General features: G+C 42.9%; 2 protein-coding genes across 3 annotated transcripts; both read right to left on the reverse strand.

The window, feature by feature from the left end:
- Positions 1–3,644: 3,644 nt before the first annotated feature.
- On the reverse strand, positions 3,645–6,830 carry LOC136494194 (uncharacterized). 2 transcript variants are annotated; one of them, XR_010768539.1, is made up of 7 exons: positions 6,708–6,830; positions 6,392–6,634; positions 5,052–5,339; positions 4,745–4,906; positions 4,230–4,313; positions 3,898–4,125; positions 3,645–3,798 (listed from the first exon to the last, which is right to left on the reverse strand). XR_010768539.1 is itself a non-coding variant. In XM_066490359.1 (6 exons), exons 1-6 carry the CDS (start codon positions 6,735–6,737, stop codon positions 4,018–4,020), a joined length of 915 nt encoding a protein of 304 aa, XP_066346456.1. In that variant the 5' UTR covers positions 6,738–6,830; the 3' UTR covers positions 3,645–4,017. The 2 variants fall into 2 exon arrangements, 1 of the variants encoding a protein (XP_066346456.1); XM_066490359.1 differs by having other exon boundaries at positions 3,645–4,125.
- Positions 6,831–12,436: 5,606 nt separating this feature from the next.
- On the reverse strand, positions 12,437–15,381 carry LOC136463579 (uncharacterized). The gene is made up of 4 exons (XM_066462569.1): positions 15,162–15,381; positions 14,068–14,382; positions 13,759–13,845; positions 12,437–13,644 (listed from the first exon to the last, which is right to left on the reverse strand). The coding sequence occupies exons 1-4, from the start codon at positions 15,379–15,381 to the stop codon at positions 12,437–12,439; spliced, it is 1,830 nt and encodes a 609-aa protein (XP_066318666.1).
- Between the last annotated feature and the right edge of the window lie 875 nt (positions 15,382–16,256).

The raw sequence follows: 16,256 nt of genomic DNA on the forward strand, positions 1-16,256 counted from the left end.
CAAAATGTTGGCGAGGGCGTGGTCGACAGTGCGGGAATCGGTGGCAAAACCCCTTGTTAGAAAGGTGGCAAAGGCGTTGTTGCCAAAGTTATTGTCGAACCCCTAGAGTTTATGGTCAAACATCTCTTGAAGATGTTAGCGGAAAAAAAATTGTTGCTGGGTAGTCGGCCCTATGGGGAATCCTTAGGATCCTGGTCCATTAGTACTGATGATGGAGGTGACGTTGTGCGCTCCTCACCAAAGTGTTTGTTTTGAGAGAAATTCTTTCATGTATTTTAATTCAACGTTTGCAGGCATGGTAGGTCTTGGAAATGTCATGAATGGATATGCTCCTAATCTGATTGGCGGCGAGAGCTGTGCTTTTGGATTATTCCAGTGGCAACCACCATACCCTTTCAGGAGAAAGGCGAAAGGTTGCAAAATGTGCCCCTCGACGCTGACTTTTAGATTGGTTCAATGCTAACGCTCGCACCTTTTCAGGCGAGTGGCGAAAGGTCGTGAAATGGGCTCCTCGGCGCTAGCTTTTAGATTAGTTTGGTGCCAACATCTCACACCTTTTTGGGTGAGGGGCAAAGGGTCGTGAAATGAGCCCCTTGATGCTAGCTTCTAGATTAGTTTGGTGCCAAGCCCTCACACCTTTTCGGGTGAGGGGCGAAGGGTCACGAAATGAGCCCCTCGGCACTAGCTTCTAGATTAGTTTGACGCCAACCCCTCATACTTTTTTGGGTGAGGGGCGACACGTCACGAAATGAGCCCATCGACGCTAGCTTTTAGATTAGTTGGACGCCAACCCCTCGCACCTTTTCGGGTGAGGGGCGAAGGAAGGCGAAAGTAGCACCTCGACGCTTTTAGACTGTTTCATGGCCATCCCCATGCCTTTTAAGGAAATGGGGGCGAAGGGAGACTAAAGGAGCCCCTCGGCGTTTTTTAGATTATTTCGTCGCCAAATCATAGTCAATGTCACCTACGCGAAGCTTCTTGCCGGGATGTTGGTGAAAGCTTGGTTGATGACACACGGTGTTGACTACGACACAAAGTTTGTGAAACATTGATTTGAGTTTTGCTGTTGTCGCATTTATTCTCAGCAACGCAGTCACTGAGCTCTTCTTATGTATATCGTTGTGTACATAGAGGTCGAAATGGATGTAGGCGTTGCTCTGCGACTACTGACTATATTAGTACATGTGCATTGTGCTTATGTAATCGATATCAATATGAAACATGCATTACTTCTTATGAACTAATCTCTTGGGTTTTCAATTGAAGTCATCTTCCACTATGTGTAACTTAATGTTTACTGCTTAAATTTCGCAGGAAGCCATGGAAACTATATGAGCAGAACTAGTTGATGATGGGCAGGAACCAATAACTAGTGCGGATGTTGTTTCTAAGGTCCTCTGCCTCTCCCAGGGCAAGGTCCACTCCTAGAGCAGCAGCACACCCTTCTTCTGAAGAATGCTGGTATCCCGACAAGCTCCACCAGAACAGAGATATCGGTGGAGAAAATACTTCGGGAACAGCTTTATGCTGAACAGAAAAGTTTCGCTGCCCTCATCGAACAAGTGGATGAACTGAAGAGGAAGACAGAAAAGACTAAAAGGAAGTTTGAGGACTTCAAGAGACAGCAACACGAGGAGTACAATAAGCTACGTGAGGATATCATGCGCTTCAGCTACTCTTCTGGTAACTCTCAGTCTTCAACTCTGTGTGGTTTGATGTGTGGACTCGTGTGCAGGTCTGTTAGTGGCTTACTACTGATGTGTGAACTGTAAATTGTTTTATTTGATTGCCAGGTTGAATAATTGTGTAGTCATTTGTTGAATAATTATATAGTCAATTTGTGCAACAGTGACGATCTCGAATTATTTTTATGATGAAATGATTGTTGAGCACGTGGTAGAACCTGGACATGCCACGTGATCAAATAAAAATATGACACGTAGACGAACCAGTACATGACACGTGAAATAGCCAGGACACGACACAACACGGGCTATTAAAAATGTGAGACGTGGAAGTAAGTCATCAAGCCACATGTCCAAATAAAAAAACGAAACGTGGACGGACAGCATGGTGACGCGTGGTTGAATAAGAAACGGACACGTGGACCAATAAAAATACGACACATGACTAATGAAGAATTGACACGTGCTCCAACGCCAACACGACATATGTGCCAATAAAAAACTGACAAGTGGAACAACAGGACCTGACACGTGGTCCAGTAAAAACCTAAAACATGACCCAAAGCATCTCCAATGCAACCGGCTATAATATGTACACATAGAAAGCATTTCTAATGAAAGCACCCGCTAGCGTGGCTGCCCCCTACCACGTATGCCAAAACAGTTATATGACAATTAGTTTTTCGTCACAGATCGAACCATTTCTATGATGAAGTTTTCGGATTGGTCATGCATGTACCAATATGATGCGTCGTTTTTTATGAACGAATTTTCGTCATAAATTCGTCATAGAACTAAAATTATGGCGAATTTCGCTTTTTGATTGACGAAAGTTGTTCGTTCGTATACGTGCAGATTTCTACTAGTGGGTCCAACCGTCAATAAAAAAAGCCAGCGACCATAGAGGCTCGGGGTACCATCAGATTAGTCCGATGACCTCCCAATGGAGCAAGCGTTACAGCGTTTCAGCGTTACACTGAAATTTACCAACAAAAACTAGTTCAGACAAAGCAAACTACAATAGACACATAAGATGTCTCCAATCTCACTCCTAAGCACGAGTCTACAACGCAGAACAAGTTTTCTTCACATGTAATTGCATAGGGAGAACCCCATAATACTGGAAGCTCTGTGCTAGATGTATTGAGATAGAAACTGCTGCTAGCTTTCTTTTCTCGTCTATGAGTGAGTCTGGGTTCCAATACTCATCATCCCTTTAGATGGACTGATAGCCCTTCTGCCCATACTTCCAAGGAAGTCCTGGACGTACAGAACCTTCACGAGCATACTGATAGCCGTTTGGTTGCATGCCTGGCTTAGGGAGCAGAGGCCAAGCAGAAACGCTGACCACCAACAGAGCAAAATGAACGCTTGAGATCGGTTGGCTGGGCCAGACAAATTCTCAGACCACTGCCATGACCTGGCCATGGGCCTATAATAGCTTTAGGGAATGGGTCGTGGTTTTGGCCTGCGTGCCTTTAATTATGTTGGGCTTTGCCCATGTAGGGAACCATATGTCCATATATACTCTTGGCTGCTGTGGAGATTATATGGATGATGAAAGGAACTAATCTACTACCTCCAGACCTTATGTTCTTATCTCCTTCCCCATTCTTCTTTAGAGAAGGCCCTGCCGATCTCACCCCGCCGTGCGTGTCACCGGCATTTACCTCAAGGGTGGTGACCACCACGAAGCAAACAGCCTATCGATGCCTCCATACTTCCGAATTATATGTAGTTCTGCTTCTGTCGCAGTTTTTTTCACACTGTCAAATGCTGCTTATGGCCCAACTGCCAATCCATGATGCTGGGAAACAAGGCCTCTTCTCTTTGAAAATAAGGAAACGTGCATACAGGGACATGAACAAGGCAACGTGTAATGAGATAGAAACTGCCGAGTCACTCTACCAATGGAAAACATCTTCATACATACAGTGACAGGAACAAGGCAACGTGCAATTTAGAAAGACAAGTTACTACAATGGCAAATCCAAGTTACACATATACAGATATACTATTGTAAAGTTGTGAACCATGTAACCTTCTATGCTATTGATAAATAGAGTTGTACTTGATTATGTACTCCATCATCCCAATGGATTAGGCAACACTCCTGCCATTTATTTAAAAAAAAAACAAAAGAGAATAAAGTTCCAGGAAAATTACTTTCTATTCAATATATATCCTTGCATTGATAGGATAGGCCATGTACCTTGAAATATCTAGATTCCATTGTTGGGCAGGGGAGTCAAACATTTCCCCACCAAACAAGAGTACCTATTATTCCAGGGCGCAGTTACACATTCTTTTCGCCAACTATCGGGAACTGACTCTAGGCATGAAGGGTGCCAACCATGACAGTTATAGCTTCTCCACGGATTCGGACCCTCTGAGTTTCCTCATCCCACTGCAGACATAGTGTTCCACTCCTTGGAGAGGCCTGACAAGTGACAACATACAGACAAGATGTATGTGATTATGACACGTTGCAATCTGGAGGATGCTATCAATGGATCAAATACTTCCAAAGCTTGTGCTCAATACCATGAAGGCTGTCATGTCATATTTACCCAGCTTCTGACCCCAGTAAGGTGCCAAGGAGCAGTGTACGCTAGCACAGACCGGGTCCTGACAAAGAAAAAAGGGAGAAAATGAGACGTTACGAAAAAGCTTTCTTTTCATCAGTGGCTTACATAATCTTCAAAGCTTACACAGTGCAGGAAGATATTATCTCTTATCACATCAATTCTTTGAAGCCATAGTAACTTAATAAGTGGGAACTAGGAACTGAATTCGTTCCTCAAGAGTGTATCTCATGCTGATACAGAGTTTGTTCATATATCTCACAGCCAATGCAGAGATGGTTGTGGCTATTCATGAAACACTTAAGTCTTAACTCAGGATGATAATATGGTTATGAATGCATCAGTTGACCAGAACCTGTTGATGTAAGATTCCTAATTCCAACATTCCTTTTGAGGACAGATGAAAGATTTGTTACCAACTGTAAGAGAGACTATCTTAGCATGATAGAACACATGTTTATATTGCATTATTACCTCATTTATTCCATATTTTGGGCTGAAGAAACGAGTGACAAAATCATAACTAGATCCTTCACGAGCTGGACCTGTAATGGCAATGCCTCTTCCAGGGCACTGGACTAGTTCAGCAATGTTAGGACAAACATTTTCAACTTCATCACATGAACTAACTTCCACCTGACGAGTCCAAAAAGGTTAAAAAAGTGCAGCCAACTATTAGAATGAAAGAAACAAAGTTGGAGAGCTTGCAGTTAAAACAAGAGTTTTGATTATGAAATGAAATGGAGATTGGATTAGTGGAGAGAAGGATGAAAGGAATTACAATGAGGTCAGAAAAAGCAGAGATGGCTTGCAGCTCATTAATGACAGAAGCACCATTTAAAGTATCAGGAAGTGAAAACACCTCTGCAGAATTGTATTTTACCACCGGGATAACAGGAAAATCCAATTCTACAAAGAACTTTGCATCGCTTGCATCCTTCGATCCAACAACTTTCTTAGCTGTTAGACGTCCAGATTTTGCCACAAACTCTATAGCACCACGCTCCACAAGGCCAGATGAGATTAGGTAGTGCGCAGCAGCTAATGTCCCATGCCCACAAAGTTCACTCTGCACAATTAATAAAGTCAAATATGATTTCTCCAATAGCGTCAGATCAAGAGTATAGGCCCTGTTTAGTTCCCTCCCAAAATGCCAAATTTTTCAAGATTCCTCGTCACATCAAATCTTTGGACGCATGCATGAAGCATTAAATATAAATAAAAAATAAAACTAATTACACAGTTTAGACGAAATCCACGAGACAAATCTTTTAAGCCTAATTAGACTATGATTGGACACCAATTGCCAAATAACAACGAAAATGTTACAGTAGCGTTTTGCCAAATTTTTCGGCAACCAAACTGGCCCATAATAATAAAAAGACTGCTTCTACAGAAGTACCAGATGGAAATTCTGTTTCATGAAAAGAACACTGGAATACAGGATTATGGTGGAAGCTTGATGCAACTTAGATGGCACCAGGAACTACAGCATTATCGTGTAAATGATCTCGAATTTTAAATTATTCAAGTGCCAAGAAAAAAAAAAGTCTCATTTCATGTTAACTGAAGGGGATAAATGACCATAGTGAGAAAATCTCTTCAGTAGTTACAAACAACTAAAGGGATATCAGAAGTTGCAAGGAAACATATAATGGTATAATAAAAGTTGCAAGAGTACTTATTTAACACTATACCATACCATATATCAGTCAGAAAGCAACAAAGTTCTTCTTTGAAAGAAACATATAAACATATGCGCATCCATAACATCTTATGAAGGCCACCCTTTGCAGAAAGAATGGATTATATTTCCTAAGTACTACATTGAAATCCGGCACAAGACACTAAAGTGAACCATCGGTATTGCACAATGAGTAGCATCCTAAACTAATCGAACAACATAAAAATGGCATAGTGTTACTCTAGGATGTTAACTACCCCGGCCACTACCTACCTGGTGTCATAGAGCTCTGCACCAATGCGAAATCCCTGCCATATTAGCTCATGTGGTTCGTGATACAGGCATACAGCAGCTCAGTGATTCCAGTTCACTCAGGCACCCTAATGCTAGCAGGTTCTAAGATAAGAAAGTGGAAATTTTGAGACGGAAGCAATCACCTCACGAACCGGAGTGAACCAGCGGATACGGAACTGGGGAGTCACAGCCGTAACACCACCCCCTGCAGCATCCGCACCGGCACCGGAACGGACCAGGAACGCGGTGATGGGGGTGTTGAACTCTGCTGCCACCGCCTGCATCCACCGCTCGTCCACATGGTCTCCTGCGGCGCCAGCGTCGTCCTCCAAGAGGCAGACGGCTGCGGGGTTGCCCTTGAACGGCTCATCCGTGAAGGCATCAACCTGGAGGGACAGATCATCATGTTAACAGAAATGGAGCGAGCTAGTTGGTGATAGAGAGAGCTTTGCGACTGACCACGGCGTATCTGAATGCTCTCTTCGGCATCTCGTCGAGCACCTGGGGGGACGGAGGCGGAATCGGAGGAGCTGAGGAGCTGGAGCAGTGAGAGGCAGGACAGGAGGAGGGTTTGACACTTCGACTAGTACACCTACTTTGTTGACCCTGAGTCCCTGACTTCATCATGGATACTTTTGACTAAACTTGGACGCCAGGTTCTCTAATTATTGTGTTCGAAACTATTACTAAACTACACCCTTTCTGTGTATTCTACGGTGTAATACCAAACTACCCTTCTGTATATTCTACAGTGTAATTGGTTGGTTGTATATGTCCAGCTAAACGCGTGGGACAAAGTTCGTTCTTATTGTTGGTTGCACTGTCTTTTTTTTTCTTTTTCTTTTTTTGCGACTGGGGAGATTCATTCACATTCATCAAAATAGCACCGGGATTACAATCTGCAGTCAACAGGTTCGCAATGCAAGTCAGGCTGTCGAGCCACCACCCGTTCTGTGCATCACCTGTGACCTGTTTAGCTAACATATGGGCTACACTATTACAATTCCTACTGATGAAAGAAAATTTAAAAGCTTGGAACATCAAGCTCAAATACTTGTTGGTTTCAGCCAGGGCAGTGTTTTTCTCGCACAACAAACCAGCACCAGTCGAGCTTATCAGCCCAGAAACCAACCACCGAACAGGTCGAGAAGCTCGTGCTTCTTGGTTGCACTATCTTTTGGGTCTAGCTTGGATAATGTAAAAATGACCACTCAGTGTACCTCTACGTGGATACGTCGATTTCAGACATTTCTCTAAAGCTAGACTCGCTAGATGCATACGCTTACTTAACTGATGATATTATTAGTGTATGATTAGTGCATATCAAGTAATTAATATTGATTCAAATATTCTTAATACATAATAAGATAAATAAGGACCTTAAGAGTACAATAACACAAAATAAGAATTATGGCCCTAATTTTTTTTTTTTTATTCATGCAACATATTTTCGTACGGGGCTACGGGCAATCAAACATCATTTCTTTTCAATCCAACTAAACATTTAGCCTCATTGAATTGATGTGAGATAGGCTAGGACAAGCAAATAACCAATCAGGTCCCTAGATTCATTGAACAACATTTGTCGAGACGGGAGCTGGCCAAATGGCTATGTTAAGAGCCTATTTGGATCAGCTAAGGTTATTAGTAATTAGTTGGTGCTATAAAATAGTCTAAATTAGATGAAGTCGGCTAGCTAGTTAGTCAACAACTGGTGAGAGGTTTGGCTAAAAAATACGCCCGTGTTTAAATACACTAGGCTAACAATTAGCCATATTCATCAACAAGCCCTGATGCTAAGCCATCCAATAAGATTTGGATAGGCAATGTGGTCGTATGTTATATATATGTATAATAACCCATTTGGATATTGAAAGTACTTGTATTTGACCTCTAGACTTATCGAATGTTGGTTTATTCTAGAAATAACTAAGGTAATATTTTTTCACATTTTTTTAGTGTCTATCCACATTCACGTTTATGGCAATTTTAAACTTAATATACCATAGGCACGTATAAAAGTATATGCATGCTCTCATAGCCTGACGGGCACAAAAAGTAAGAGACAGAGAGTCATGGGCGGACCCAAGGGCCGGCTTCGTGAGCGACAGAAGAACAACACGTGTCGGGCACGCAAAGAAAAGGCAGCACTGCCAGCACACGGTGAGAGAGATGTGAAACAGCCCTTAGGCTTTAGCCACGTGCAGCATGACAGAGGACAAATTTACAAGATCGACTAGTATGTTACAGTTCTGACCAAAAATCTATAACCTTTGCGTACTTTTCCACTTCCAGAACATTAATTTTTAATCGATATGTTCGCTGGTTGGTTTCTGTGCTGGTTTGGGCTGGCTGGTACTAATTTATTGTGAGAGGAAAACACTATTAGCAGGCTGGTTTGGGCTGGTTGAAACCAATAAGCGAACAGGGTGAATGTATGCTCATTCATATACGTATTTAATGTTAGCTTTATTTCTAAAAGTATCGTTGTTATCGACTTTGCTTCTATTGGTATTGGTAGTTGATGTATCTGTCCAAATTTGGGCTCTGTTTGGTTCGTGTCCGCACAGTGCTGCACCGCACCTTTCGTGCCACAGTTTTGGCACGCGTTTGGTTAGGTGTCGCACTTGCGGCGTGACCACAGCTCCTCCATAGTTCATTTCGGCGCCACAGTTTGCCAAAACGTTGGGCGAGCAAATCGAGCACCGAAGTTTTGGCGTCGCCTATGTTGCGGCTCGACGAGCGAAGGCATGAACCAAACGCGCCCTTAGTATTCGTTGTTATGTTCGCCCAGGCTCTAGAAAATCTCTGGGTCCGCCGCTAAGACAGACATAGAGGGAGAAAGGGTGAAGAAAAGGGCAAACACCAACGATTTTGTTAGCATCACATATGATATATTTTGTCTTTGATTGATGGCACGGCCGGTTAAAGCGAGATGGTTCCGCGCATAACACACGACACAAAACATGATGATGGCGATGGGTATAGACTGTAGAAGACTAGTAGAAGCAGCACTGAAGCAGGCAGGCCCTTGCTTGGATTCAAAGGAAAGGAAAGGAACGGCTGCTAGCGCTAGCGATGGCCCGGAGGATAGGATGGATAGCATCATTTGGCTATGGACAGAATGTGGCCAATTCCCGGATGCCCGCATAAATCCACTTTGGAGATTCTCTTCATGATTGGAACGTCGAGCCGCTCACTTTACTACAAGTTTTTTTTTTCTCTCCCAGCAAACACAAATGGGAATAGACCCGCCGTACTTGTGCGACGTCTACGTGGGCCCGGTTCTTGTGCTGAGAGGAACAAATTAAACGACTGTGAAAGCAAAACTTGGTGGTGGCGAGGTAGCTGTGGATGGGAATTGGACAATTGGTCATGGAAGCATGAATGGTTCAGAACTTGAGATGAGCCTAGCCTGTCCTAGAACGGGAAGAAAAAACTTGGTTTGATAACTTACTCGGCTTAATTCGTTACAACGAGGTCAATAATAGAGCGAGTGTTTGACTATAAGCCAAGTTATACGATGGTTGTCTCCTATTTGCCCGTAAAAAGATTTCTATTTCTTATTCCCCCTCACAACACTCGCTATTTTGGCCCACTACTGTATATGCATTTGTGCCAAGCTCATCTCTCTCCTCTCTTCTCTCCTTTACATGAGCATTAGCTTGGGCTATAAGCCCATTATTATACTTGCACTTAGTGGCTCGACTCGAACGTCTCATTTACTTTTTCTAACAAGCTGGCCAACGGTTTATCTCGTTTAGTTAACGAGTATGCTCTAGCTCGCGAGCCAAATGGGAGCCTAAAGAAAAACCATGTCCTCCACCATGGAAGTCACCAAATTAAGAAGCTGGTAAAAAGCACATGTTGATCAAACCATCAGCCGACGTAAAGTACACAATGGCACAAATACAAAGCAAAATTAGCTCTCTTACTCATCCTTATTTGTGTATGTATTGATTCGTTTGTTCAATTAGCCAAATGAGCCTAAAGAAAAAACATGTCTTCCATTACTTGAATTCCTTAAGGGCCCGTTCGCTTGCTCCAGAATGGCCCCAGGAAGAATTACCGGAAGGAATCATTAGTTAATTTATATAGCTTTCATTGGCCGGAATATTTCCTATGTGATACTGCCTTAAACGAACGTGCCCTTACTATGTTCTAGATTTTCATACCCAGCTTGTCAGCCAAACGAGCGGCCTCAAGCTGGCCCTCTAATGGGTAAGTTAATGAGCTGAGCCGAGCCGAGCCAGCTCATTAGCTTAACAAGCCAAGTTAAGCTGGAACGAGCCGAGCCGGTATTCACCCCTCCTGTCCTATAGTTAGTGTACGTACTATTTAATTTGTAACATTGTCAGGGTTCGAAATTTCGGCGAAATTTCGGTGGTGGACGAAAGAAAAATTCGAAATTTTGTAATACACTAATACATGTGTTATATAACTTTAGACTCGATTTTTTATCGTTTATATTGCATATTTTTGTATTCAATAGATGTGTAGTCATAAATCATACTAATATTTGTTTAGATTTAAATGTTTTTTTTTAGAAAAAGCATACTTCATGTGCTAGTCTCTAAAAAAAATTCGCCGAAATTTCGGCCGAATTTTGCGAAATTCGGTAGTTTCGGTGGTGGCCGAAATTTTTGCAATACCGAAATTGAAAACCCTGAACATTGTATTAGCATCGTATCATGATCACGTACGTTCACCTTGTGGAGCTGGTGCCGCACCGATTTCTTATTCTTACTATTACTCGTACAATATTTGTAGCGAGTACGAGTGTAGTCGCTGGCAGCGCTGCACTCAATCAACTCAGAGACGACGAGGACTAGTGTACTAGCAGCGGCCGGTCAACAGAGACCGTGAAGGCAAGCGGGACATGTGGAAGCTGAAGCAGGAGGCAGGCGGAGCTGCAAAGAAGACATCCTTCAGTGCCCTGTCTTTTCTCTAGTCCAGCCCGCGGCGCGGCCGGCACCGGACCGGCTCGGCAGCCGCCTGCCTGCACCGCACCAGACAAGGCGCAGGCGGCCGAGGCAGCAGCGCGTGGAGTGGAAAAGGACCGGGGCGGCCGGGCGGTGCGTGCGTGGCCTGCCTGCTGACACCAGACTGGTGCCTCCTTCCTATGGTGCTGTATGGGGTTTCCGGGTTTGCGCGCACGACACGGCTCGACCGATGCGATGCCGATTGCCGAGGGGAGGAGGACGGGAGGTGAATGGTGATGATGCCCTGGGTTGGACGCCCGCGCGGGCTGCGCCAGCTTTTGTCGCCGCTATGCCTCCCGACTGCCTGCCTGTGCCTCGGACTGGGAATCTCGTGTGATTCTTCTTTCCTTCGCTTCTCCCACGTCGATCGACGCCTCCTGCGTCTGCGTGCGTGCGTGCCGGCCGCCAGGACTGAAAAATAAACTAAAATACTGATTTGGTTGATTGTTGTGAGAGAAAAATACTGTTTACATGAACAGTGGTTCCGTGAGTGGGCTGGCCAGCCAGCCGAACAGTGGTTCACGTGAACAATACTACGGCCTGCTAGCTGCCTCTTCCGTGTGTCATCCCAAGCTGCCAAATTCATGCTCGGTTCGGTCGTCTACATACTGAAAAAGTTTGTTGTGCCTTTACAAGGGCTTGTACTAAGGATTTGTTTTCTCTACTAGGGAAAGTTGAGGATCGGGTGATCATGCTATAGGATTTGTATAAAGCAGGATTCTGGGCACAAGGGCAGTGATGGAGATTTTACTTCAATTTGCCATCGTTGATTTCATCATCATACGGAAAACATATATAAATAAAAAGGTGTTCCAACGTCCACCTAGACATTTTTCCTCTTCTTCTTTGCAGATTTTTATTGCTAATAAGAGTCCCATATACTCCTTCCATCCCATAAGTCGTATTTTATGATCCTTTAGAGAAATTAGTGTTACAGAAAAATGATGCGTATGCTACCTTACAAAAGCTTATCTTGCCATGTAGAGCATGTTTAGTTGGTGGCCTCGTAGATGCCTACCAGGCAGTGGCGGACCTAGGATTTTTGCATAGGGTATGCGTCGCAAAAAAAAAATTATACAATTCGGTAAACCATTTATAATTCAGTAAAACCATATTATAATTCGGTAAAACGACGTTAAATCTTAATATAAATTGTTCAAATTAAATACAAATACTTTGAAATATAACAATAGGAGACTTACAATATTACTTGTTTATCCACCGCTTTCTCAATGACATGAATGTCTCCATTATATCATCTTCATTAACTTGGAAGAAAATATCCCGCTCAATAAATATGACTAGACAATCATCCAAAACAGTATCATCTATCTTATTCCTTGACTTTGTTTTCACTATAATCAATGCAGAAAATACCCTTTCAATACTCGCAGTTGCCACTGGTAAAAGCAATATCAATTTGAGAAGCAAGTACACCATATCGTACACTTTGTGCCTTTTTGTTTCAATAAGCTTAACTGAGAGATCAACAATGTTGTCTAGACCTTGGAAGCTAGCATCTTGTCGCATGTCATCAATATAATTATCAAGTTGCAATTCCAGTTTTAACAAATCATTGTTGGAGAAGTCCTTAGGATAAAATTCAGCCAATCTATGTACCTTCCGTGCATCAAAAGAAGCAAAGAAGTTGGAAGGACTAAAGGCTGACATACAAGACAGTAGCTCCATATTGATCTCATCAAACTGATTATCAAGCTCTTGACTAATTTGATCAATGACACCAATGTATACTTCTCTTCGGAAATGGTCATCATTTGTTTGGTTTCGGGCACGAGCATACCGTGCTGATTTTCCATAAGGCACATAAGCACCATCCATAGCAGGAACTTCAACACCATGTTTAATACAAAAAGAAGTGACATTCTGAAGAAAATTATCCCAACCATTAAACCTTAACTCCTGCATTCTGCTCTTTGCCACATTAACAAGGGAGATTGCATTAAGAATATCTTGATCCCTTCTCTGCAAGCACTCAGATAACTCATTTGTATATCCAAGAATAACATACATTAAGTGCACAAAGAAAACAAACTCAAAGGTTTCAAATGCTCCAAGCACAAAATGTATCTTTGTCCAATCTTCCTTATATGCATTATCAGCACCAAGTTCAATGAGTACATCATGAATTGAGGAATATATAGTGATGATGCTACATATAGTTTTGTAATGAGAGCCCCACCGAGTGTCACCAGGCCTAGGCAAACCCATCTCTTGATTTAATCCACTCCCCGATTCAAGCTCACCACACTCTAGTGCTTTCTTGACATTCTCAAGCCTAGCATTTTGAAGCATATCATGACGCTGGCAAGAAACCCCAACAATGTTCAACAAGATAGATACTTGATCAAAAAAAGTCTTGCAGTCAGTATTTCCTTTGGCAACAGCAACAAGAACTAGTTGGAGTTGATGTGCAAAGCAATGAATATAATAAGCGAAAGGTGATTCTTGCATGATTAAAGTTTTGAGCCCTTTAATATCTCCTTTCATATTGCTAGCCCCATCATAACCTTGACCTCTAATCTGCTGCATACTCAATCCATTACTAACAAGTAAAACTTCAATTGCTTTCTTAAGTGACAAAGAGGTAGTATCATCTACATGAACAACTCCAATAAAGTGCTCACATGGCCTTCCAAGTTTATCAACATAACGCAAGCAAAGAGCTAGTTGTTCTTTATGTGATATATCACTAGACTCATCAACTAAAATTGCATAGGGCTCATCACCAAGTTCCTCAATTATTTTCTTTCTAGTTTCTATGGCACAATAGTGAATAATTTGCTTTTGTATTTTTGGGCTAGTCAAAGTGCAATTACCTGGTGCATTGTTCAAGACATACTTGTTCACTTCTTCACTATTTTCTACAAGAAACTTTAAAAGTTCAATGAAGTTGCCTCTGTTACTAGACTCTTCACTTTCATCATGTCCACGGAATGCCAATCCTTGATGCAAAAGAAACTTGATACATCTAAGTGAATATGTCAATCTTTTCTTGTAAAGACGAAGCTCCTCCTCACTCCACTTGTCAATGTTATAATCAATTGCTACCTTGGGATTCATAAAACCAATGTACTTCTCTTGAGCTGCTTTTTGTGCCCTAGAACCAAAATGTTTGAGAAGTGCTGTGTTTCCTATATTCCAATTATTCCATCCATCAACAATAAAAGTTTTTGACCCACTGCCCTTCTTGAACAAGTAGCAAATGAAGCAAAATGCAGAATCCTTCTTGACACTATATTCAAGCCACTCATAATTATACAACCATTGTATACTGAATCAACGAGGTACGCCTCCAATGTTTCGGTATGGAAAATCATGGATATAAGGTTTGCAAGCACCTTTAGTAATATATGCTCTACGAATTGCATCTTGATCATTAACAGGATAATCTTCAATGGGCAGCCTTTCACCTAGATCATATGGTAGGTGATTGATGTCATACGCCGGTGGCTTTGATGCGGGCGGTGGCGGTGATGCTAGCGGGGGCGAGGGCAAATGATCTGCAATTTCTTCAACTTGTACTCTATCTTCTTTTTTATTCTGCTCTTCCACAATATTTTCATCCAGAGGTGGGTCAATAGCAGCCGCCTTCTTTGCTGCTTTCTAAAAAAGGGATCGAATGTCTCCGTTTCTTTTCATAATTCAAGACTCAAGAGTTATGGAAAAAACAATTGCTAATTAGCAAAACTAACGATCGGAAGAAAAAACCTGGAACTGAGGAAGCACAGGGATGGACGGGGAGTATCACCTGAGGAACTGAGGAAGGATTGGCGATCACTCGATCAGTCTTGCAGGCGATGGCCAGGCCAGGCAAAGCGATGGGCGATGATCTGCTAGAGTGCTCGTAGGGCGGCGGCGGGCGCGCTGGGCACGGCACCAAGCGGTCGAGCTGGAGCCGGCGCTGGCGCACGCGAAGTCGCGAAGAGCAGTCTGGACTCTGGACTCCTGGTACGACGCGTCATAGTCTCGTACTCGTAGACGAGGCCCAGGTCCAGCGCATAGTCATGGTAGCGCGTGCTTGCCTGCTTGGGCCGAATGTGGCCCGAGCCGTAGTCATGGGCCCCGCGACCGATCCACCTCCGAATGAAAGCAGCAAAGAAGCCGTAGTCATGGACCGCGCACGCTACCATCTGTATCTCGTAGAGCATGATGTATGGTTGACAGGTGTAGTGGACTGGTGGCCCACAGGGTGGTCGGTGGACCACCCTGACCACCCACTAGGTCTGCCACTGCTACCAGGCAACATATCCTAAGTCATTAGACTGTCTCCAACAAGAGACTTATATGGGCACCCAAACTCAAAATAGGTAGTAAGAGACTCAAAATCGGCCTCCAACAGAATACCTATATGGAAGACTCATTTTGGGTTGTCTGGGAGACACAACCCAAATATGAATATCCTCTCTCCTGGAAACCTATTTGCAGAAAAGGATTCTCTTTTGGGTCTTATTGTTGGAGAAGATACCGAATGGGTATTGAACCATTTGCATGTAATGGTACCCAAAGGTCGAATGGGTCTTGTATTTTAGGTGTTGTTGTTGGAGATAGGATCGAAATTGATGGCCTAAGGCTGTTGCTTGGATGACAACCAAACAAGTTGTAATAACTGCACTTTTTGAAACTGAAAAGTAGCTAAAGCAATTAGTTCTAGGTGGGCCAAGAGCTAGAATGCCACGTATTATAGGGCAAATTTTAAATCCTAAAATGTCACTTATTGTGGGATGGAGGGAATATCTTCTACTCCCTCCGTCCCATAATAAATGCACTTCTAGAGTTTAATTTTTTTTTCAAAATAAATGCACCTCTAGACATAAGAAAACTAACTTCACTTGTCTTTTTCTACTCTCTCTCTTCCCAAGATATAATGATTACACCTTTATAGGGACATATATGTAATTTCTCACTAACCTTAATCCTGTCACCTATACTCTAGAAGTGTACTTATTTTGGGACAGAGGGAGCAGGCAGTTTAGAAATTTGGCCATTGTGGTCGAAGAGCTAGAAT

This window comes from Miscanthus floridulus, chromosome 1, assembly GCF_019320115.1.
Source record: "Miscanthus floridulus cultivar M001 chromosome 1, ASM1932011v1, whole genome shotgun sequence".
Lineage (NCBI taxonomy): Eukaryota > Viridiplantae > Streptophyta > Magnoliopsida > Poales > Poaceae > Miscanthus > Miscanthus floridulus.

What these genes read in the sequence shown, in the direction of transcription:
- LOC136463579 (XM_066462569.1), bottom strand. Translation starts at nt 15,381, where the DNA reads ATGGTAGCGTGCGCGGTCCATGACTACGGCTTCTTTGCTGCTTTCATT. An exon ending in ACTGCTCTTCGCGACTTCGC is followed by an intron (nt 14,383 to 15,161) that starts GTGCGCCAGCGC and finishes ATTGGAATATAG; the next exon opens with GAAACACAGCACTTCTCAAA. An exon ending in GCAGCAGATTAGAGGTCAAG is followed by an intron (nt 13,645 to 13,758) that starts GTTATGATGGGG and finishes AACTCCAACTAG; the next exon opens with TTCTTGTTGCTGTTGCCAAA.
- LOC136494194 (XM_066490359.1), bottom strand. Translation starts at nt 6,737, where the DNA reads ATGCCGAAGAGAGCATTCAGATACGCCGTG. An exon ending in CAAAATATGGAATAAATGAG is followed by an intron (nt 4,314 to 4,744) that starts GTAATAATGCAA and finishes TTTCTTTGTCAG; the next exon opens with GACCCGGTCTGTGCTAGCGT. An exon ending in ATGACATGACAGCCTTCATG is followed by an intron (nt 4,126 to 4,229) that starts GTATTGAGCACA and finishes GTCACTTGTCAG; the next exon opens with GCCTCTCCAAGGAGTGGAAC.